Raw genomic sequence first — 23,414 nt, 5'->3', positions numbered from 1 at the left:
AGGTTAGTAGCCAATGGCTACTAGCCCTGAGGGTGGGTACACCCTCTTTGTGCCTCCTCCCAAGGGGAGGGGGTCACAATCCTAACCCTATGATGATTTAGGGGGTTACTGCAGTTCAGTTCAGAGTGTAGGGAGACCCTTGAGGCGGCAATGACTAAATCAAGGTCACGGGGGCTGAGAGGGGAGCGATATGGGTTCCCCATTGAGCTGTATCGGGCGTTTCCCCTTCTTCTGCAAGAAAACACAGGGGGATCCCAGTGATCCCTCCACCTATCGCCCGCTTACTATGTTGAACAGTGATGCGAAGATCATGTGTAAGATACTGGCTACTCTGCTCTGGAGTAGTAATCCGGAGCTTGACGCATGAAGATCAATGCAGTTGTATTCTCAGTCGTAGCACAACTTACAACCTACGTTGCTTGACTTATGTGCTGCATGAAACTGAGGGTGAGGAGGATGAATTGGTGCTAGTGTCATTGGACCTGGAGAAGGCCTTTGACACAGTGGAATGGGGCTACCTTCTGGTGGTGCCAGGCAGTATGGGGTTCATCCCACAGTTTTGTGTATGGGTGAAGCTGCTATATACTACACCTTCTGCGTGTGGGTGGGAGACGAGCTCTCAGAATCCTGGGTGACTGGCAGGGAAACCAGACAGGGCTGACCACCCACATTGTTTCCCTATTTGCAGCGGATGCGCTGGTATATCTTCTTGAGCCCAGTGCTTAGGTGCCTGTGTTGTTGTAGCTGTTGGAGGCTTTTGGGGCTGTGTCTGGCCTCCAGGTGAATAGTAAGAAATCACTTTGTTCCCGTTGGGTTCTCTCGGTGGTTCCCCCTAGGAGGAGTTACCGGAGGTGGTGCTTAGGTGGGAGTTTGAAAGCTTTCGCTATTCAGGGCCATATGTACCAACACGTTTTCCCATAGACCTAGAATGGGTAAATCCCTTTGATACATCTCGCCCTTAGTTATTTGGGTTACTCACTGTGGCGGCGCATGAGAATCAATGTGGAACGAGTAGTGCCCGGCCTTGAGCGCTCAGTTCTGTTTTGGGACAGACTACCTCTTTTGGTGATCGGGAGGGCAGCTGGCGCTAAGATGGTGTTTCTGCTGCAGTGTCTTTATCTGGTTTAGAACTCCGTTTCCGCTATCTGCTCTTTAAACATCTAGACAGCTTGTTGATTTCACTGGTGTGGGCTGGGCTTTGTAATAGGATGGCATTGTTGACATTGCAGAGGCACACAGCGGAGGGAGGACTGGCAATTCCCAATATAAGTTATTATTACACTGCGCACACTGTAAAATGGATGACTGAGTTGGAAAACTGGGAGAAGAGAAAATTAGCAGGAATGCTGGGCGATAGGGAGTTGGCGCATCTATTGATGTCAGAAAGCCGAAGACTACTGCTGGAATTTGGGAGCAGGTGGTCAGGAAAGTCCTTTGGCGTGCCCAGTTTGAGAGAGAATTAAAGATTTGGGATTTAGCCCTCTTTAGGGACATGGACAATTTAATGTCAATGCAAGTCTGGGAGGATGTGAAGTGGAGGGGGATCTTTACCCCAATGGGGAGTTTATCTCATTCCTGGACACATTTGGATTGGGTTCCGGTCAGTTTCTACAATATGGGAGGGAGATCTGGTGTAGTTTCCCAGTGGCATCTTCAGCATCAATGGTGTTGGATGGGCTACTGAATTGGGGTGAAGAGACCCATCTGATCACTCTGTTTTGCAAAGCCCTTCGGGATGATCAACCGGGTGTAATGAGTGTTGCTCGCAGTGCCTAGGAACATGAACTGGGGGCCCTCATGGAGGACGTATATTGGACAACAGCATTATTGCCAGTGCATACGGTGTCCTACAACAATAGGTTTAAGTTATTACATTTCAACTTTGTGCACAGGGCATACTTCACACCTGATAGCCTTAATAGGATTGACCCAACAAAAAGGGCTGGGTGTCCCAGGTATGACATGTTCAATGCTTCCTTTCTGCACCTGGCTTGGTCCTGAAGATGGTGCACCCATACTGGTGGGAGGTGGTTGGGAAGGTAGAGGAGGTAACGGGACTGGGGCTAGAAGTAAGGCCTGTGATATGCCTTTTAGGGGTGGTGAGAACACCTCAGGGTAGGAGCATCCTGTATAAGCTCACACAATTGGCCCTGGTGTTGGCCAAGCGTACTATGGCCATTGGCTGGATGAGTGCCAGGAGCCCCTCCATCCCTTGTTGGATCCGAGACTTAATGGAATGAGGAGCTGCTGAAGAACAATATATGCTGAGGACACTCAGCGAGGAGGGGGCAACTAACAGATGTGATTGCATGGGGGACAATGCTGGAACAGTTCACTGGGGTGGAAGAGTTAAGTACGGAGGGGAGTACGGATGAGGATGATTGATTACATTAACCTTGCCTTGATTAGAGAAGTGACAACCAACTGTGTAGGGACAGCAACTAGGCTATTCATGAGATATGTATGGATTGGTTTCATGTGGATCCTCTCCGGGTGGGAAGGTGGAGGGAATTTGCTGCTACAGTAGGTGCCATAGGCCCTGGGCCGGATTGCATGCTTGCTCCATCCGTCAGGAAAGTGATCAAACAGATTCTGTAATAACTTGCACTGATACGCATTGCTCTGTATTGTTTGTTGGTTCTGTTTCTAAATGTAATAAAAACAGTTAATAAAAAAAAAATTCCAGAGTGGTACAAGGGGTAAGAATGAAAGATACTACTCGAAAGCAGTAGTCTTAACAGTGCTTCATTCTTTTTGAAATACACGAAATTCATTAGAGATGGAAAAATACTCAAAACGCAGAACAGAAAGACTATAGTGGCCTCTAGAGCAGTCTGGTGACCTATATAGCTCAAAATTCCACTTCTACAAACATTTCCTTCTTAAAAGCAAATACTTATTTTTAAAGGCAACTGGATAGATTAACAAAAAGATCAAATATTTTAGTATTCCAGAATACTAAAGGAAATCACATCATGGATATATCGGCAAATTTAGCTTTTCTGTATTACAGCATTGCAAATTACACAAAAAAACAAGTTAAAAAAATCTACTTACCCATTTATTAAAGAAGGAGACAAAGCCATAACCTTTAGACTTCCCCGTGGCCATATCTTTCACTACCCGCGCATCGCTAAAGAAAACAAGTTAGCATTAGCTTAGAAAACACAGTACTTAGCAAAACAATGAAAAATGCGATTTGACTCACACACAAACACATACACACAACAGCACTTTGCTCTCACCTTTAATGTAAATCTCCAGCAAAATGTTTAAAGCAAGTTTCACTGTTTAAGCTCACTATGAGTTTATGTAGCGGAACTTTTTAAAATTACATTTTTGGAAACATGCAATCTGTATTTTGTACAGAACATTCATCATTTTACTATGGTTGGTTTTCAGTCCCCACACTGCTTTTATATAATGTTAACAATAAGCATGGTCAAAGCAGCTATTCAAAAGAATCACGGCCACTTACAGGTATCTAGCATAATAAAAGAATGGCTCTTCAACCATGCAATAATACAACTTGCTATTTGCGAACACATTCTACCTTCTCATTAAAAAGATAAAGTAGAAAAAATATAAAAAATAGGAATGAAAAGGCATACGTCGCCTGTTAACTGAATTCTTTTCTGTTAATTTCTCAGGACAATTCGTTACCCCCATTTTGGACTGGGCAGCTGTAAATTTTGAGAAATTGGACATTTTCAGAAATGGTTGCAGTATGGAAGAAACGTAACACTGAAACACTTACGGCTTTTAAACTATCAACTAAGGAAGAGTTTTCAAAGACTGTTTAAAAAACAGGAATAATACAGGTCTGAATGGAAACTACAAGAGAAAAAAACAGATTCATAGAAGTAAAAAAATAGTAAGAAAAACTACAACATTTATCTACTGTGATGTGTAGCTTGTAGTTAGCCAGGGAATTGCTGTCCATTCTTCAGACACTCTGCAAAATAACCAGAGCCCCATTATTGGTGACCGAATAAAAATCCCAAGCAAAAGCTTAATCCATTTATTGCGGAAAACGGGAATGTTTAAAAAAATGTTTCTCAGGCAATTTGCTCACAATCTAGCAAAGGTGACATAGCACATACACACAACCCATAAGTTTTATTGAAATCAGATGAGAACGCCGTTTTTCTTTAAGACTACTGAACACATTCAAGTACAATATGTGATGAAAATGCAAACTAATTTACCAGGACATTAGTACTTTAAAAAAAAAAAAAAATGCATAAAGCTTCCCACCCCTTGTAGATTCTAAGAACTCCAATAAAGAAAGCTCTACCAAATAGTGGAGAGGCTTGCAAAACAAACGATGAGAGCAAAGCAACTACTGCCTTGAGTTCCCTTTACTTGATCAATGAATAAAAGGGCAAGTGAAGTCTTAGTGAAAAACTATTGTACAGATTATACTCTGCCATCAACTGATCTGAAAATATCCAACGAGGAAAAGATTGAGCCTTGATACTAACAGCTACTTTCTAGCAGTTGTAATCCAAGAAATAAAAAAGTTAACAGTGACGTGTGAAAGTCAAGGTAACATAGGTGGGGCCGACAGCAAAGTTAGTAAGGTAATTATCCTCAATATGCTTTATTTTTAAACCTTATTATCTTCGGGGAAAGTATTGAAAGCAAATGGTGAGAGAAAAATGTACCACAATTTAGTCAGGAAAAGAAATAACGCAAATGAACAAGCCTCGGCAGGAGAATGTTGTTGCTTAAGTCTCTGTAAGCCAGTTCTCGAAACCTCTCCCACCCCTGCTTAAACACCACTCAACACATTTCTGAAAGCCCTAAACAGTTCACCCTTTTTTCCCCTTTATGTGCTGCAGGGCTAATATAAATTTAAATGTTCACAGGTGGCATTGGGCACATGCTACAAATTGCCTGAGAAACAAAACTTGCTCTTCTCTGACAACAAATATGCTTGCTTTCAAATATCTAAATATTAGAAACACTTACTCTTTACTTACCACAAAACACAACAAATGCCTACTTCCGTCCAGAGAGCAAAGCAAAACAACAGACTGAACATGCAAAACTCCCCCCCACTCTGAGAACCAATAGATTTTCTAAAAGATTATTGTTAATAGTCCATCCAGTCCTTTTGACTTTCACAGAATCAAGTACTTTGAGTTGCCTTTACTATATGTATATGTATTTTTAAACCCGTTTTCCACGCTTTACTGTCCGGTGCTTTGTTAGTAGTCACTTAGCTGTTTAAGCTCATGCTTAAATACCTTTTTCCAAGCGTCGTTATTACAGGCTAGGTAAAATGTGTGGGGCAATCCATAACAATAGTTAAGGATATATTTGCTACAGCTTTCAGATGATCTTCAACATGTCCCTCACTATTTCAATTTCACAGCCGTCCCTGCAAATCAATGAACTTTACTGTCCCTTGCCATGATCACATTCCATGACCATCTTTGTCACACACTACCACAATTTGGATCGCCTTGTCAACACATGTACGAGGCTTTAATATTTTATACATACTGTGAAATACATAATCTAAATAAAAAAAAAGATAGTAGATATCACATTCATGGTGATGAGACCTGGAAGGCTCACAGGACTCCAAATGAAATGGTGCAAGGAACCCTGCTCCATTTCCCCTCACAGAAGAAAGTGAATAAGTAATTTTCATGAAAAAAATCTGAATGTAACACACCGGTAATTCCCAGGAGTGCAAGTAATACTAATCTTAGAGGATACTGAAAGGGAGCAGCGCACAGAAAGATCGTAATGCAGAATTTTAAAAATTACTTCATGTATTCATTTGTATACCAGAGGTACAAGTTAAATTGGGGTCTTTAAGAATAAAATCCTTCTTCAAAGAAACCTTGCGGCTGCCTAAAATGGAAAAGATGCACAGCACTGGTTTGACATCTACATATAGATTTATAAGGCTACGCACCTGTGAATAGGCATACTTCCGCATACACACAATTGACACTGAACACACAGAAGGCTTCCTAGATTTTAAACAAGCATTTGCAATGCAATTGGTCCAGCATTTGCTCCAGTTAGAGCTATTGGCGTTGCTTTTCTTGCCACATAAATCGAAAATGAAAAGTAAAACATTAGTTGACAAAAGTGAGCCAACTCAAAGCACCATGAGCGAGGAGGAGAGCCAGAGGTACAAAAAAAATAAAAAAATAAAAATGTTTGCTCACATTCAAACATTTCGGCAATGTTGCGATTATCCATGAAACAGGGTCAGTTTGCAAGGCGTTAAAGTCACCCCAAGAAGGGGTAAACGTAAAGAATTAACCAATGATACACGATTTTTGAAAGGCAAGCCCACAAACGAGTGAAAGTGACTAGCGTGAGTTGGCGTGGTTAAAAGCCCAAAATATTAACAGGTCAAAGCTTTTGCCGCTCAACCTAAAAATACAGCAGCCAAGTTACATTTCTGGAACCTATGGCAGCATCTGCCTGAACAGTTTCAATAGAATAATTATTTGTTAAGCATGTATAGCTTTTATGAGCTGCTCACATTCCTTTTGGGAACCCACTTGCACACAAACTGATGACTAGTCAGGACAATGAGAGAATACAAAGGTATTCTTACCCCCCCTGCCCCCCCCCACCACCAAAAAACAACGAGGTTGTCATCCTCGAATATTTCAGGGTTATCCACAAACCATTCGTTCAGTCCTTGAAAACTAGCTGAAAGACCACAATTTGCTGCTGCCACACTAGTCATTTAGCCTTTTAAAAAAAAAAATCTTACACACAGGAGCAACACTGGTTGTGGTCTGTATTCCAAGTTTTGTGTGTGTGTGTGTGTGTGTGTGTGTGCGCGCATATATATATATATATATACACACACACACACACATATACATACACATACAGACACATACATATACATATATACACACACATATATATACATACATATACACACACACCATTGCAAATTGCTTCTATTCCAGTAGAACGTATGGAAAGGTGAAAAAATATACTTTTCAAGGAGGTTGTCCATCACGAGTATGACTCGAGCTATTCTGCACACACAAATATAAAGAAAAAACACTCAAAACAAGAGAAGTCTGGGACTCTCACGTATCAATTTGTGGCTATTCAAAAGTCTAACATGGTCTCAGATAGAACACCTTAGCTGGCAGTTCGGGCTGGTTTGTTACATTGGGAGCAGGGTCAAGACTGAATTGCATAAGGCTGGGTCCAAACTGGAATGGCACGGTGAGCAACAAAAACTATGGATTAAAAGGGATGAATCTTTGACGCTGCTCAGCATTCCGTCCATTACTGGTCCTTTTTGCAATTAAATGCACGGCAAAAAAGACTAACGGCATACCCCCAGGACACAGTCTGATGCCATTTGTGACACAAAAAGATATGGATAACTATGTTGTTTCAAAGAAAAGTATCAATCACAAGTATTTTAGAAATTATTTGGAAACTATTAAGCCATTTAATGACGACCTGAGTTTACTAACCAGAATACAGTACATTCCAATTCCAATTTTCTTTTGTGACATTTACTGAATTTGTACGTTTTAAGCACTCATTTTAGAAAGAGCAACAATCCTAGATGCCACACTGCTTACTCAGACTGTACATGCATAGGTACTTTTAATCACTGTCCTACTATAGTGACTCACAGTATAGATAAAGCTGCGTTACATATTTTATTAAAATCAAATATCAGTACGAGCTGTAGGCAGGATCTGTGGGCAACATCCCAGCTTCTTGTAACACTACAATAAACCGTTCCCCAAAAGCTTGTTGTCTTAACATATGACTCTCCAGCCCAACTATAAAGCCAGTCCCTACATTACTTACACATAAATCTTTCACGTTTACCCTATTTGGATGGTTTGAAACTGTAAGACTGCCTAAGTAATTAATTTTGGTATGCATTAGAAGAAAAAAAAAATAAGTTGCCATCAAAAGACTATCATGGCAGCCCACACATCTACTATCCAAGCATAGTTAAATATACCAAATAATACCAACAATGCCTCACTATTTACTCCAAATGCAAAATTTCTCATCAGGATGTAAGCTAGCAAAATTAATATTCAGCTGCTTAAATGAAAAAAATTAAACTATTCCTTCTCAATAAACAACTTACGATATTCTTCCAAATGGCGCGAAAGCTGCTTTAATGTCTTCTGTTGAAATTTCAGGACTTAGATCTCCAACAAAGACATGGAAGTGATCTTAGGAGGAGGGCAGGGAACAAAAGGAGAAAAATGTCACTATGTAATATCCTGGACAATTACTTCACAATGCAAAAAATCTACAATTTGATTAACCTTGTGCGTATATGGCTGCACCACACAAATCATAAGTGCACATAATAACTTACATCTAACAGCAACATATAACCCATCCCCATCAAATCTGTACTATTCATTTTAATTTGAAATCATAAGACATTTTTCATAAAGACAAAAAATATCCCACAGATACCAAGTTAACATGGGTATCGCCTATAAAACAGACCAGTGGCATTCTAAACCATATCCAAGTATCAAAGCGAGATTGAGTCAGGGTTAGTCATTCAGTCTATGTTACAAATGCTTTGTGTCTCTTTAAAATGTAAAATAAGCCCCAACTAACAGTCCATAAGAGTGAATGCCTTGACAGAGTATTAAAAGTGCCACCTAAAGCAGAGCATATACCAGTGAACAAAGGCAGGTAAATTAAAAAAAGTGTACAGCGTGATTGCAAATCCCCATAAAGTTTGCTAGAACAGAGTCTGGCTTAAAGGATTATGCATTGCTAGCCACCGTTCAAGAGGAAAATTTAAAATATCATTCAAATACAGCCCAACAGCTGTGGGTATTCCATCTTTTAATGCTGCTTTATTATCAGGAAAAGGCTTTAGGACAACCAAGACTCTGAATTGTCCACACCAGAGAAAGAACAATATTAGATGGAAGCACACCTCACCCTCTAGATTACAGAATGGATTGCCAAGGCAAGTACCAAATAGGCACTTTTTTTCAGGGGGGGGGGGATTTGGGCGGTGGCAGGGGAGGGTCTTTACAAACAGCTTTAAACAAAGCCATCTGGCAGCAAAATTGATGTGGACGATACCCATGCTTGCTGGGGAAAGAGAGGGCCTGCGCCATACACACAAACCAGTTGCAACCTGTTAGTGAACACCTTTGTGATTTCATTTGTATGTTTAAAAAGAATTACCTTGTGAACGCAGTGTGCTGACAACGGTACTACCTGATGATAAAGATTAAATTTGTTCTTAAATTTATTAGCATAAACACATGAAATATCATCTTAGGCTTATGATCAAAGCTTTACTGATAATACATTGAATTCTCATTAAAAGACTTTAAATTTAGTTCAATTATTTCAAAAAGTAGAAAAAAAAGTAACATGCACTTACTGCTTGTGTCTTTTTTCTGGCTGCTGGGAGTTGTAGCCCAGTTTACTTTGACCTCCTACAAACAATTTGTCAGAGTTATACTCAAGAGAAAAAAAAATCATGTAATTTACTTAGTGTAAGCCCCCAAACCCATTCCCAACATTCAGCCACTGGTCTGTCCTACTCTCAGACTTACCGTGTAAAACCAGGTACAAATTACAGCATAATTTAGAAACCAAAATTGTTAATCAGACAATGTTGATTAAGTCGCTCAAGAACACTGAACTATTACACATTTGGAGCTATCTGGGAAGGTGAATTTGCTTTTAGATGGCTGTTCATCTCAGATAGGTGGTCTTATGAACATTTTAATTAATCAAAAAAGTAATCAAAATAATGAGGTTGCCAATAATGCGGCTCACAGCAATAGTTACCTGGTTTACTTATTGGTCAAATTTGAGAGAAGTGTAATCCCTACACTTAATTCCTGTATCAGAAAGCAGTCCTAGGCTACTCAAAAGGTGCCTTCTGAACATAGGGCGATCACACTATTCATGCCCTGTATGTGATAAATGGCAGTGAATTAAACATAGTGCTTCAAGCATAGATCCCACATAAATGCAAAGTGCAACTCCAACATGTTTAGCTTCGTTTCTAGTACATCTGCTAGTACTGCTGCAAGTGGCGACTTTTTTTTTATTTCCAAACAGTAGCTATTCAGTTTAGATTCAAACATGCAAGGGAACCTAGCACAAAACTAGTGCCAGTGCTCACAGAATCAGAAGATGGTTTCGGATTGTGCCATGGCTCCCAGGGGGGACTTGCCAGAACTGAAATAGTAAATGCCTAAGAACAGCCTAAGCACTTTGAAATCATTGGCAAGACATTTCTCATTTGTCTATCCTAAATGTAGATTAGGTGGAAATAAAAACTTACTGTCAGGAGCACTCAACACCTCTTCTACTGAAAGTGTTTTCTACTGAAAAAGCATTGTGACAAAGAACATTTCTTTAAAATAAAGAGAAAACACCACCACTTTGAGGCATAAGTACAATAATGATTGATGAACTACAGTGGGGTCAGACCCCAAAGAGGAGGCTAAAGAATCCCCTACGTTATGCGTTCATTCTGCAACACGGTTCATTCTCTGTATACAGAGCTATAGGCAAAGAACCACTTACCATGCTGCATGCACTTAGTTCAACCACTGCTGCTTACCGAAGAAAATCCAGATTCCTGTCTTTGTTTGTTTTAAAAATCTATTTGTGCTTGTGTTCTTATCACATGGTGCTCCTCCTCACTCTTTAGACTGGATAGCTTACCTTACCCATGATCTTCCGGCCATTCATTGCAGCCAACGATGCAGCTGCATGTCTGTGTTCGTAGAACTCCACAAAACAGTATGGATCATTGCCCGCCGTCTGCATGAACAAACAACAACCAGTCAACCATCTATGGCACACTTGACAAAATATTCTCTATCAACTCCAAAGAACTCATACAAATTAAAATACCATTGAACGACTCAAGACTAGTATAAAGTTAACTTGGTTAAGCCAACAAAGAAAGAAACTAGGTTTGAGCCAAATTGTGTGGCTCAGCAATTAGCCCATGGCAATGCCTAGCCATCTAAAAGCAGAGCACCCTCAGCACAGCCTATTCTCGCTCCTCCCCAAAGCAGCACAGAGTTCTATGAAGGGGAAAACTAACAAATAAGGGGTCGACTGTACCTGGAACCTTTACAAACTTCAAATTTCAGACACCCCTGTCAAAAATACTATTGTGTAACAAGGCAATCCTTACTGGGGATGGGTAGTGTAGGAAGTTGGCTCTGTATGCACTATTTCAAAGTAAGGAATAGTATGCACAGAGTCCAAGGGTTCCCCTTAGAGGTAAGATAGTGGCAAAAAGAGAATACTAATGCTCTATTTTGTGGTAGTGTGGTCGAGCAGTAGGCTTATCAAAGGAGTAGTGTTAAGCATTTGTTGTACATACACACAGGCAATAAATGAGGAACACACACTCAGAAACAATTCCAGGCCAATAGGTTTTTGTTATAGAAAAATATACTTTTAGTTTATTTTAAGAACCACAGGTTCAAATTCTACATGTAATATCTCATTTGAAAGGTATTGCGGGTATGTACTCTAGGAACTTTGAACAATCACAATAGCATATATACTTTTTACACAAAACCCATTTAGCGGTTTTAAAAGTGGACACAGTGCAATTTTCACAGTTCCTGGGGAAGGTAAAGTAATGTTAGTTCTTGCAGGTAAGTAAACCACCTACGGTGTTCAAATTGGGGTCCAAGGTAGCCCACCGTTGGGGGTTCAGAGCAACCCCAAAGTTACCACACCAGCAGCTCAGGGCCGGTCAGATGCAGAGGTCAAAGAGGTGCCCAAAACGCATAGGCTTCAATGGAGAAAAGTGGGTGCCCCGGTTCCAGTCGGCCAGCAGGTAAGTACCCGCGTCTTCGGAGGGCAGACCAGGGGGGTTTTGTAGGGCACCGGGGGGGGGAGACGGACACAAGCTCACACAAAAAGTACACCCTCAGCGGCACTGGGGCGGCCGGGTGCAGTGTGCAAACACGCGTTGGGTTTTCAATAGGAGTCAATGAGAGACCAAGGGCTCTCTTCAGCGATGCAGACAGGCAAGGGGGGGGGCTCCTCGGGGTAGCCACCACCTGGGCAAGGGAGAGGGCCTCCTGGGGGTCACTCCTGCACTGGAGTTCCGTTCCTTCAGGTGCTGGGGGCTGTGGGTGCAGGGTCTTTTCCAGCCGTCGGGATTTTAGAGTCAGGCAGTCGCGGTCAGGGGGAGCCTCGGGATTCCCTCTGCAGGCGTCGCTGTGGGGGCTCAGGGGGGACAACTTTGGTTACTCACAGTCTCGGAGTCGCCGGAGGGTCCTCCCTGAGGTGTTGGTTCTCCACCAGTCGAGTCGGGGTCGCCAGGTGCAGTGTTGCAAGTCTCACGCTTCTTGCGGGGATTGCAGGGGTCTTTAAATCTGCTCCTCTGAAACAAAGTTGCAGTCTTTTTGGAGCAGGTCCGCTGTCCTCGGGAGTTTCTTGTTCCTCTTGAAGTAGGGCAGTCCTCTGAGGATTCAGAGGTCGCTGGTCCTGGGGAAAGCGTCGCTGGAGCAGTTTTCTTCTGAAGGAGGGAGACAGGCCGGTAGGGCTGGGGCCAAAGCAGTTGGTGTCTTCTTCTTTGCAGGGTTTTTTCAGCTCAGCAGTCCTCTTCTTCTTTAAGTTGCAGGAATCTAAATTCTTAGGTTCAGGGGAGACCTTAAATACTAAATTTAAGGGCGTGTGTAGGTCTGGGGGGGTTAGTAGCCAATGGCTACTAGCCCTGTATTGGGTACACCCTCTTTGTGCCTCCTCCCAAGGGGAGGGGGTCACATTCCTATCCCTATTGGAGGAATCCTCCATCTGCAAGATGGAGGATTGCTAAAAGTTAGAGTCACTTCAGCTCAGGACACCTTAGGGGCTGTCCTGACTGGCCAGTGACTCCTCCTTGTTATTCTCATTATCTCCTCCGGCCTTGCCGCCAAAAGTGGGGCTGTGGCCGGAGGGGGCGGGCAACTCCACTAGCTGGAGTGCCCTGAGGTGCTGGAACAAAGGGGGTAAGCCTTTGAGGCTCACCGCCAGGTGTTACAGCTCCTGCCTGGGGGAGGTGATAGCATCTCCACCCCGTGCAGGCTTTGTTACAGGCCACAGAGTGACAAAGGCACTCTCCCCATGTGGCCAGCAACATGTCTCGAGTGTGGCAGGCTGCTAGAACCAGTCAGCCTACACGGGTGGTTGGATTAGGTTTCAGGGGGCACCTCTAAGGTGCCCTCTGGGGTGTATTTTACAATAAAATGTACACTGGCATCAGTTTGTATTTATTGTGCTGAGAAGTTTGATACCAAACTTCCCAGTTTTCAGTGTAGCCATTATGGTGCTGTGGAGTCCGTGTTTGACCGACTCCCAGGTCATATACTCTTATGGCTACTCTGCACTTACAATGTCTAAGGTTTGGCTTAGACACTGTAGGGGCACAGTGCTCATGCACTGGTGCCCTCACCTATGGTATAGTGCACCCTGCCTTAGGGCTGTAAGGCCTACTAGAGGGGTGACTTATCTATACTGCATAGGCAGTGTGAGGTTGGCATGGCACCCTGAGGGGAGTGCCATGTCGACTTACTCGTTTTGTTCTCACCAGCACACACAAGCTGGCAAGCAGTGTGTCTGTGCTGAGTGAGGGGTCCCCAGGGTGGCATAAGATATGCTGCAGCCCTTAGAGACCTTCCCTGGCATCAGGGCCCTTGGTACCAGGGATACCAGTTACAAGGGACTTACCTGGATGCCAGGGTGTGCCAATTGTGGAATCAAAAGTACAGGTTAGGGAAAGAACACTGGTGCTGGGGCCTGGTTAGCAGGCCTCAGCACACTTTCAATTCAAAACATAGCATCAGCAAAGGCAAAAAGTCAGGGGGTAACCATGCCAAGGAGGCATTTCCTTACACCTGGGCACTAGCAGGAGCCCCAAGAGTCGCCGGAGGGTCCTCCCTGAGTTGGTGGTTCTCCACCAGTCGAGTCGGGGTCGCCGGGTGCAGTGTTGCAAGTCTCACGCTTCTTGCGGGGAGTTGCAGGGGTCTTTAAATCTGCTCCTTGTAACAAAGTTGCAGTTCTTTTGGAGCAGTGCCACTGTCCTCTGGAGTTTCTTGTCTTTTTCGAAGCAGGGCAGTCCTCAGGATTCAGAGGTCGCTGGTCCCTTGGAAAGCGTCGCTGGAGCAGGTTTCTTTGGAAGGCAGGAGACAGGCCGGTAAGTCTGGGGCCAAGGCAGTTGGTGTCTTCTGGTCTTCCTCTGCAGGGGTTTTTCAGCTCAGCAGTCCTTCTTGTAGCTGCAGGAATCTAAAATCTTAAGTTCAGGGAAGCCCTTAAATACTCAATTTAAGGGCGTGTTTAGGTCTGGGGGGTTAGTAGCCAATGGCTACTAGCCCTGAGGGTGGGTACACCCTCTTTGTGCCCCCTCCCAAGGGGAGGGGGTCACATCCCTAATCCTATTGGGGGAATCCTCCATCTGCAAGATGGAGGATTTCTAAAAGTTAGTCACTTCAGCTCAGGAATCCTTAGGGGCTGTCCTGACTGGCCAGTGACTCCTCCTTGTTGTTTTCTTTGTTTCCTCCAGCCTTGCCGCCAAAAGTGGGGGCCGTGGCCGGAGGGGGCGGGCAACTCCACTAAGCTGGAGTGTCCTGCGGTGCTGTGACAAAGGGGTGAGCCTTTGAGGCTCACCGCCAGGTGTTACAGCTCCTGCCTGGGGGAGGTGTTAGCATCTCCACCCAGTGCAGGCTTTGTTACTGGCCTCAGAGTGACAAAGGCACTCTCCCCATGGGGCCAGCAACATGTCTCTAGTGTGGCAGGCTGCTGGAACCAGTCAGCCTACACAGATAGTCGGTTAAGTTTCAGGGGGCACCTCCTAAGGTGCCCTCTGTGGTGTATTTTACAATAAAATGTACACTGGCATCAGTGTGCATTTATTGTGCTGAGAAGTTTGATACCAAACTTCCCAGTTTTCAGTGTAGCCATTATGGTGCTGTGGAGTTCGTGTAAAACAGACTCCCAGACCATATACTCTTATGGCTACCCTGCACTTACAATGTCTAAGGTATTGCTTAGACACTGTAGGGGCACAGTGCTCATGCACTGGTGCCCTCACCTATGGTATAGTGCACCCTGCCTTAGGGCTGTAAGGCCTACTAGAGGGGTGTAGGAAGTTGGCTCTGTATGTGCTATTTCAAAGTAAGGAATAGCATGCACAGAGTCCAAGGGTTCCCCTTAGAGGTAAAATAGTGGTAAAAAGAGATAATACTAATGCTCTATTTTGTGGTAGTGTGGTCGAGCAGTAGGCTTATCCAAGGAGTAGTGTTAAGCATTTGTTGTACATACACATAGACAATAAATGAGGTACACACACTCAGAGACAAATCCAGCCAATAGGTTTTTATATAGAAAAATATATTTTCTTAGTTTATTTTAAGAACCACAGGTTCAAATTCTACATGTAATATCTCATTCGAAAGGTATTGCAGGTAAGTACTTTAGGAACTTCAAATCATAAAAATTGCATGTATACTTTTCAAGTTATTGACAAATAGCTGTTTTAAAAGTGGACACTTAGTGCAATTTTCACAGTTCCTAGGGGAGGTAAGTATTTGTTAGTTTTACCAGGTAAGTAAGACACTTACAGGGTTCAGTTCTTGGTCCAAGGTAGCCCACCGTTGGGGGTTCAGAGCAACCCCAAAGTCACCACACCAGCAGCTCAGGGCCGGTCAGGTGCAGAGTTCAAAGTGGTGCCCAAAACACATAGGCTAGAATGGAGAGAAGGGGGTGCCCCGGTTCCGGTCTGCTTGCAGATAAGTACCCGCGTCTTCGGAGTGCAGACCAGGGGGGTTTTGTAGGGCACCGGGGGGGACACAAGTCCACACAGAAAATTCACCCTCAGCGGCGCGGGGGCGGCCGGGTGCAGTGTAGAAACAAGCGTCGGGTTCGCAATGTTAGTCTATGAGAGATCTCGGGATCTCTTCAGCGCTGCAGGCAGGCAAGGGGGGGGTTCCTCGGGGAAACCTCCACTTGGGTAAGGGAGAGGGACTCCTGGGGGTCACTTCTCCAGTGAAAGTCCGGTCCTTCAGGTCCTGGGGGCTGCGGGTGCAGGGTCTCTCCCAGGCGTCGGGACTTTAGGTTCAAAGAGTCGCGGTCAGGGGAAGCCTCGGGATTCCCTCTGCAGGCGGCGCTGTGGGGGTTCAGGGGGGACAGGTTTTGGTACTCACAGTATCAGAGTAGTCCTGGGGTCCCTCCTGAGGTGTTGGATCGCCACCAGCCGAGTCGGGGTCGCCGGGTGCAGTATTGCAAGTCTCACGCTTCTTGCGGGGAGCTTGCAGGGTTCTTTAAAGCTGCTGGAAACAAAGTTGCAGCTTTTCTTGGAGCAGGTCCGCTGTCCTCGGGAGTTTCTTGTCTTTTCGAAGCAGGGGCAGTCCTCAGAGGATGTCGAGGTCGCTGGTCCCTTTGGAAGGCGTCGCTGGAGCAGGATCTTTGGAAGGCAGGAGACAGGCCGGTGAGTTTCTGGAGCCAAGGCAGTTGTCGTCTTCTGGTCTTCCGCTGCAGGGGTTTTTCAGCTGGGCAGTCCTTCTTCTTGTAGTTGCAGGAATCTCATTTTCTAGGGTTCAGGGTAGCCCTTAAATACTAAATTTAAGGGCGTGTTTAGGTCTGGGGGGTTAGTAGCCAATGGCTACTAGCCCTGAGGGTGGGTACACCCTCCTTGTGCCTCCTCCCAAGGGGAGGGGGTCACAATCCTAACCCTATTGGGGGAATCCTCCATCTGCAAGATGGAGGATTTCTAGAAGTTAGAGTCACCTCAGCTCAGGACACCTTAGGGGCTGTCCTGACTGGCCAGTGACTCCTCCTTGTTATTCTCATTATTTTCTCCGGCCTTGCCGCCAAAAGTGGGGCCTGGCCGGAGGGGGCGGGCAACTCCACTAGCTGGAGTGTCCTGCTGGGTTGGCACAAAGGAGGTGAGCCTTTGAGGCTCACCGCCAGGTGTGACAATTCCTGCCTGGGAGAGGTGTTAGCATCTCCACCCAGTGCAGGCTTTGTTACTGGCCTCAGAGTGACAAAGGCACTCTCCCCATGGGGCCAGCAACATGTCTCGGTTTGTGGCAGGCTGCTAGAACTAGTCAGCCTACACAGATAGTCGGTTAAGTTTCAGGGGGCACCTCTAAGGTGCCCTCTGTGGTGTATTTTACAATAAAATGTACACTGGCATCAGTGTGCATTTATTGTGCTGAGAAGTTTGATACCAAACTTCCCAGTTTTCAGTGTAGCCATTATGGTGCTGTGGAGTTCGTGTTTGACAGACTCCCAGACCATATACTCTTATGGCTACCCTGCACTTACAATGTCTAAGGTTTTGTTTAGACACTGTAGGGGTACCATGCTCATGCACTGGTACCCTCACCTATGGTATAGTGCACCCTGCCTTAGGGCTGTAAGGCCTGCTAGAGGGGTGTCTTACCTATACTGCATAGGCAGTGAGAGGCTGGCATGGCACCCTGAGGGGAGTGCCATGTCGACTTACTCGTTTTGTCCTCACTAGCACACACAAGCTGGCAAGCAGTGTGTCTGTGCTGAGTGAGAGGTCTCCAGGGTGGCATAAGACATGCTGCATCCCTTAGAGACCTTCCTTGGCATCAGGGCCCTTGGTACTAGAAGTACCAGTTACAAGGGACTTATCTGGATGCCAGGGTCTGCCAATTGTGGATACAAAAGTACAGGTTAGGGAAAGAACACTGGTGCTGGGGCCTGGTTAGCAGGCCTCAGCACACTTTCAATTGTAAACATAGCATCAGCAAAGGCAAAAAGTCAGGGGGCAACCATGCCAAGGAGGCATTTCCTTACACAACCCCCCCCCAAACGAAAGAGGATGAGACTAACCTTTCCCAAGAGAGTCTTCATTTTCTAAGTGGAAGAACCTGGAAAGGCCATCTGCATTGGCATGGGCAGTCCCAGGTCTGTGTTCCACTATAAAGTCCATTCCCTGTAGGGAGATGGACCACCTCAACAGTTTAGGATTTTCACCTTTCATTTGCATCAGCCATTTGAGAGGTCTGTGGTCGGTTTGAACTAGGAAGTGAGTCCCAAAGAGGTATGGTCTCAGCTTCTTCAGGGACCAAACCACAGCAAAGGCCTCCCTCTCAATGGCACTCCAACGCTGCTCCCTGGGGAGTAACCTCCTGCTAATGAAAGCAACAGGCTGGTCAAGGCCATCATCATTTGTTTGGGACAAAACTGCCCCTATCCCATGTTCAGAGGCATCAGTCTGCACAATGAACTGCTTAGAATAATCTGGAGCTTTGAGAACTGGTGCTGAGCACATTGCCTGTTTCAGGGTGTCAAAGGCCTGTTGGCAGTCCACAGTCCAGTTTACTTTCTTGGGCATTTTCTTGGAGGTGAGTTCAGTGAGGGCTGTCACAATGGATCCATATCCCTTCACAAACCTCCTGTAATACCCAGTCAAGCCAAGGAATGCCCTGACTTGAGTCTGGGTTTTTGGAGCTACCCAGTCCAGAATAGTCTGGATCTTGGGTTGGAGTGGCTGAACTTGGCCTCCACCTACAAGGTGTCCCAAGTAAACCACAGTTCCCTGCCCTATCTGGCATTTGGATGCCTTGATAGAGAGGCCTGCAGATTGCAGAGCCTTCAAAACCTTCCTCAGGTGGACCAGGTGATCCTGCCAGGTGGAGCTAAAGACAGCAATATCATCAAGATAAGCTGTGCTAAAGGACTCCAAGCCAGCAAGGACTTGATTCACCAACCTTTGGAAGGTGGCAGGGGCATTCTTTAAACCAAAGGGCATAACAGTAAACTGATAATGCCCATCAGGTGTGGAGAATGCTGTCTTTTCTTTTGCTCCAGGTGCCATTTTTATTTGCCAGTACCCTGCTGTCAAGTCAAAGGTACTTAGAAATTTGGCAGCACCTAATTTATCAATGAGCTCATCAGCTCTTGGAATTGGATGGGCATCTGTCTTGGTGACAGAATTGAGCCCTCTGTAGTCCACACAAAACCTCATCTCTTTCTTTCCATCTTTGGTGTGAGGTTTGGGGACTAAGACCACTGGGCTAGCCCAGGGGCTGTCAGAGCGCTCAATGACTCCCAATTCCAGCATCTTGTGGACTTCCACCTTGATGCTTTCTTTAACATGGTCAGATTGTCTAAAGATTTTGTTCTTGACAGGCATGCTGTCTCCTGTGTCCACATCATGGGTACACAGGTGTGTCTGACCAGGGGTTAAGGAGAAGAGTTCAGGAAACTGTTGTAGGACTCTCCTACAATCAGCTTGCTGTTGGCCAGAGAGGGTGTCTGAGTAGATCACTCCATCTACTGTACCATCTTTTGGGTCTGATGACAGAAGATCAGGGAGAGGTTCACTCTCTGCCTCCTGATCCTCATCTGTTACCATCAACAGATTGACATCAGCCCTGTCGTGGAAGAGCTTAAGGCGGTTTACATGGATCACCCTTTTGGGGCTCCTGCTTGTGCCCAGGTCCACCAAGTAGGTGACCTGACTCTTCCTCTCTAGTACTGGGTAAGGGCCACTCCATTTGTCCTGGAGTGCCCTGGGAGCCACAGGCTCCAGAACCCAGACCTTCTGCCCTGGTTGGAACTCAACCAGTGCAGCCTTTTGGTCATACCAAAACTTCTGGAGCTGTTGGCTGGCCTCAAGGTTTTTGGTTGCCTTTTCCATGTACTCTGCCATTCTAGAGCGAAGGCCAAGTACATAGTCCACTATGTCCTGTTTAGGCTCATGGAGAGGTCTCTCCCAGCCTTCTTTAACAAGGGCAAGTGGTCCCCTTACAGGATGACCAAACAGAAGTTCAAAGGGTGAGAACCCTACTCCCTTCTGTGGTACCTCCCTGTAAGCGAAAAGCAGACATGGCAGGAGGACATCCCATCTCCTTTTGAGTTTTTCTGGGAGCCCCATGATCATGCCCTTTAATGTCTTGTTGAATCTCTCAACTAAGCCATTAGTTTGTGGATGGTAAGGTGTAGTGAATTTATAAGTCACTCCACACTCATTCCACATGTGCTTTAGGTATGCTGACATGAAGTTGGTACCTCTGTCAGACACCACCTCCTTAGGGAAACCCACTCTGGTAAAGATACCAATGAGGGCCTTGGCTACTGCAGGGGCAGTAGTCGACCTAAGGGGAATAGCTTCAGGATACCTGGTAGCATGATCCACTACTACCAGGATATACATATTTCCTGAGGCTGTGGGAGGTTCCAGTGGACCAACTATGTCCACACCCACTCTTTCAAAGGGCACCCCCACCACTGGAAGTGGAATGAGGGGGGCCTTTGGATGCCCACCTGTCTTACCACTGGCTTGACAGGTGGGGCAGGAGAGGCAAAACTCCTTAACCATGTTGGACATATTGGGCCAGTAGAAGTGGTTGACTAACCTCTCCCACGTCTTGGTTTGTCCCAAATGTCCAGCAAGGGGAATGTCATGGGCCAATGTTAGGATGAACTCTCTGAACAGCTGAGGCACTACCACTCTCCTAGTGGCACCAGGTTTGGGGTCTCTGGCCTCAGTGTACAGGAGCCCATCTTCCCAATAGACCCTATGTGTTCCATTTTTCTTGCCTTTGGACTCTTCAGCAGCTTGCTGCCTAAGGCCTTCAAGAGAGGGACAGGTTTCTTGTCCCTTACACAGCTCTTCCCTTGAGGGTCCCCCTGGGCCTAAGAGCTCAACCTGATAAGGTTCAAGCTCCAAAGGCTCAGTTCCCTCAGAGGGCAGAACTTCTTCCTGAGAAGAGAGGTTCCCTTTCTTTTGCTGTGTTGCAGTTGGTTTCCCAACTGACTTTCCTGTTCTCTTGGTAGGCTGGGCCATTTTTCCAGACTCCAGCTCTACTTTTTCACCCTGTGCCTTGCACTGTGCTCTTGTTTTCACACACACCAGTTCAGGGATACCCAGCATTGCTGCATGGGTTTTTAGCTCTACCTCAGCCCATGCTGAGGACTCCAGGTCATTTCCAAGCAGACAGTCCACTGGGATATTTGAGGAGACCACCACCTGTTTCAGGCCATTGACCCCTCCCCATTCTAAAGTAACCATTGCCATGGGATGTACTTTTCTCTGATTGTCAGCGTTGGTGACTGTGTAAGTTTTTCCAGTCAGGTATTGGCCAGGGGAAACCAGTTTCTCTGTCACCATGGTGACACTGGCACCTGTATCCCTCAGGCCCTCTATTCTAGTCCCATTAATTAAGAGTTGCTGTCTGTATTTTTGCATGTTAGGCGGCCAGACAGCTAGTGTGGCTAAATCCACCCCACCCTCAGAAACTAGAGTAGCTTCAGTGTGGACCCTGATTTGCTCTGGGCACACTGTTGATCCCACTTGGAGACTAGCCATACCAGTGTTACCTGGATGGGAGTTTGGAGTGGAACCTTTCTTGGGACAGGCCTTGTCTCCAGTTTGGTGTCCATGCTGTTTACAGCTATGACACCAGGCCTTTTTGGGATCAAAGTTTTTACCCTTGTACCCATTGTTTTGTGAAGAGGCTCTGGGCCCACCCTCCTGTGCAGGTTTTTGGGGGCCTGTAGAAGACTCTTTACTATTTTTAGTTTTGGTTGTCTCATCACCCTTCTGCTGGGGAGTCTTTGTGGCCCCTTTCTTTTGGTCACCCCCTGTTGAAGTCTTGGACACCCTTGTCTTGACCCAATGGTCCGCCTTCTTTCCCAATTCTTGGGGAGAAATTGGTCCTAGGTCTACCAGATGCTGATGCAGTTTATCATTGAAACAATTACTTAACAGGTGTTCTTTCACAAATAAATTGTACAGCCCATCATAATTACTTACACCACTGCCTTGAATCCAACCATCTAGTGTTTTCACTGAGTAGTCAACAAAGTCAACCCAGGTCTGGCTCGAGGATTTTTGAGCCCCCCTGAACCTAATCCTGTACTCCTCAGTGGAGAATCCAAAGCCCTCAATCAGGGTACCCTTCATGAGGTCATAAGATTCTGCATCTTGTCCAGAGAGTGTGAGGAGTCTATCCCTACACTTTCCTGTGAACATTTCCCAAAGGAGAGCACCCCAGTGAGATCTGTTCACTTTTCTGGTTACACAAGCCCTCTCAAAAGCTGTGAACCATTTGGTGATGTCATCACCATCTTCATATTTAGTTACAATCCCTTTAGGGATTTTCAACATGTCAGGAGAATCTCTGACCCTATTTATGTTGCTGCCACCATTGATGGGTCCTAGGCCCATCTCTTGTCTTTCCCTCTCTATGGCTAGGATCTGTCTTTCCAAAGCCAATCTTTTGGCCATCCTGGCTAACTGGATGTCCTCTTCACTGGAGTTATCCTCAGTGATTTCAGAGTTGTTGGTCCCTCCTGTGAGGGAACCAGCATCTCTGACTATTATTTGTGGAGTCAGGGCTTGAGAAGCCCTGCTCTCCCTAAGTAGGACTGGAGGGGGGGAATTTCCCTCCAAGTCACTATCTTCATCCTCTGAGTTGCCATCCTCAGAGGGGTTGGCCTTTTCAAACTCTGCCAAAAGCTCCTGGAGCTGTACTTTGGTAGGTTTGGGGCCCATTGCTATTTTCTTTAGTTTACAGAGTGACCTTAGCTCTCTCATCTGTAGATGGAGGTAAGGTGTGGTGTCGAGTTCCACCACATTCACATCTGTGCTAGACATTTTGCTTCTAAAAGTTGGAATACTTTTTAAGAATCTACAACTGGTTCTAGAATCTAATTCAAACTTTTACAAACTTTTAAACTCTAAAAGAAATGCTAAACAGGATCTAACACAAGGCCCTAGCAGGTCTTTTAAGAATTTAGAAAACTTTTCAAATTGCAAAAATCAATTTCTAATGACAATTTTGGAATTTGTCGTGTGATCAGGTATTGGCTGAGTAGTCCAGCAAATGCAAAGTCTTGTACCCCACCGCTGATCCACCAATGTAGGAAGTTGGCTCTGTATGTGCTATTTCAAAGTAAGGAATAGCATGCACAGAGTCCAAGGGTTCCCCTTAGAGGTAAAATAGTGGTAAAAAGAGATAATACTAATGCTCTATTTTGTGGTAGTGTGGTCGAGCAGTAGGCTTATCCAAGGAGTAGTGTTAAGCATTTGTTGTACATACATATAGACAATAAATGAGGTACACACACTCAGAGACAAATCCAGCCAATAGGTTTTTATATAGAAAAATATATTTTCTTAGTTTATTTTAAGAACCACAGGTTCAAATTCTACATGTAATATCTCATTCGAAAGGTATTGCAGGTAAGTACTTTAGGAACTTCAAATCATAAAAATTGCATGTATACTTTTCAAGTTATTGACAAATAGCTGTTTTAAAAGTGGACACTTAGTGCAATTTTCACAGTTCCTAGGGGAGGTAAGTATTTGTTAGTTTTACCAGGTAAGTAAGACACTTACAGGGTTCAGTTCTTGGTCCAAGGTAGCCCACCGTTGGGGGTTCAGAGCAACC

At 45.2% G+C, this 23,414-nt stretch overlaps 1 protein-coding gene across 2 annotated transcripts in view; it reads right to left on the bottom strand.

The window, feature by feature from the left end:
• The window catches only part of TIA1 (TIA1 cytotoxic granule associated RNA binding protein), a 309,231-nt gene that overhangs the window by 229,929 nt on the left and 55,888 nt on the right, over nucleotides 1-23,414 (bottom strand). For both annotated transcript variants that reach the window (XM_069214209.1, XM_069214210.1), the window contains exons 3-7: nucleotides 10,699-10,797; nucleotides 9,398-9,452; nucleotides 9,196-9,228; nucleotides 8,120-8,207; nucleotides 3,058-3,133 (exon numbers count right to left, since the gene is read on the bottom strand). In XM_069214209.1, coding sequence (XP_069070310.1) covers nucleotides 3,058-3,133; nucleotides 8,120-8,207; nucleotides 9,196-9,228; nucleotides 9,398-9,452; nucleotides 10,699-10,797 — 351 coding nt within the window. The remainder of the gene's footprint in view (nucleotides 1-3,057; nucleotides 3,134-8,119; nucleotides 8,208-9,195; nucleotides 9,229-9,397; nucleotides 9,453-10,698; nucleotides 10,798-23,414) is intronic.

Source organism: Pleurodeles waltl, chromosome 11, assembly GCF_031143425.1.
Source record: "Pleurodeles waltl isolate 20211129_DDA chromosome 11, aPleWal1.hap1.20221129, whole genome shotgun sequence".
In the NCBI taxonomy this organism is placed as follows: Eukaryota; Metazoa; Chordata; class Amphibia; order Caudata; family Salamandridae; genus Pleurodeles; species Pleurodeles waltl.
Note: the sequence above shows the minus strand (reverse complement) of the source record. Positions and strands in the feature narration are given on the sequence as shown.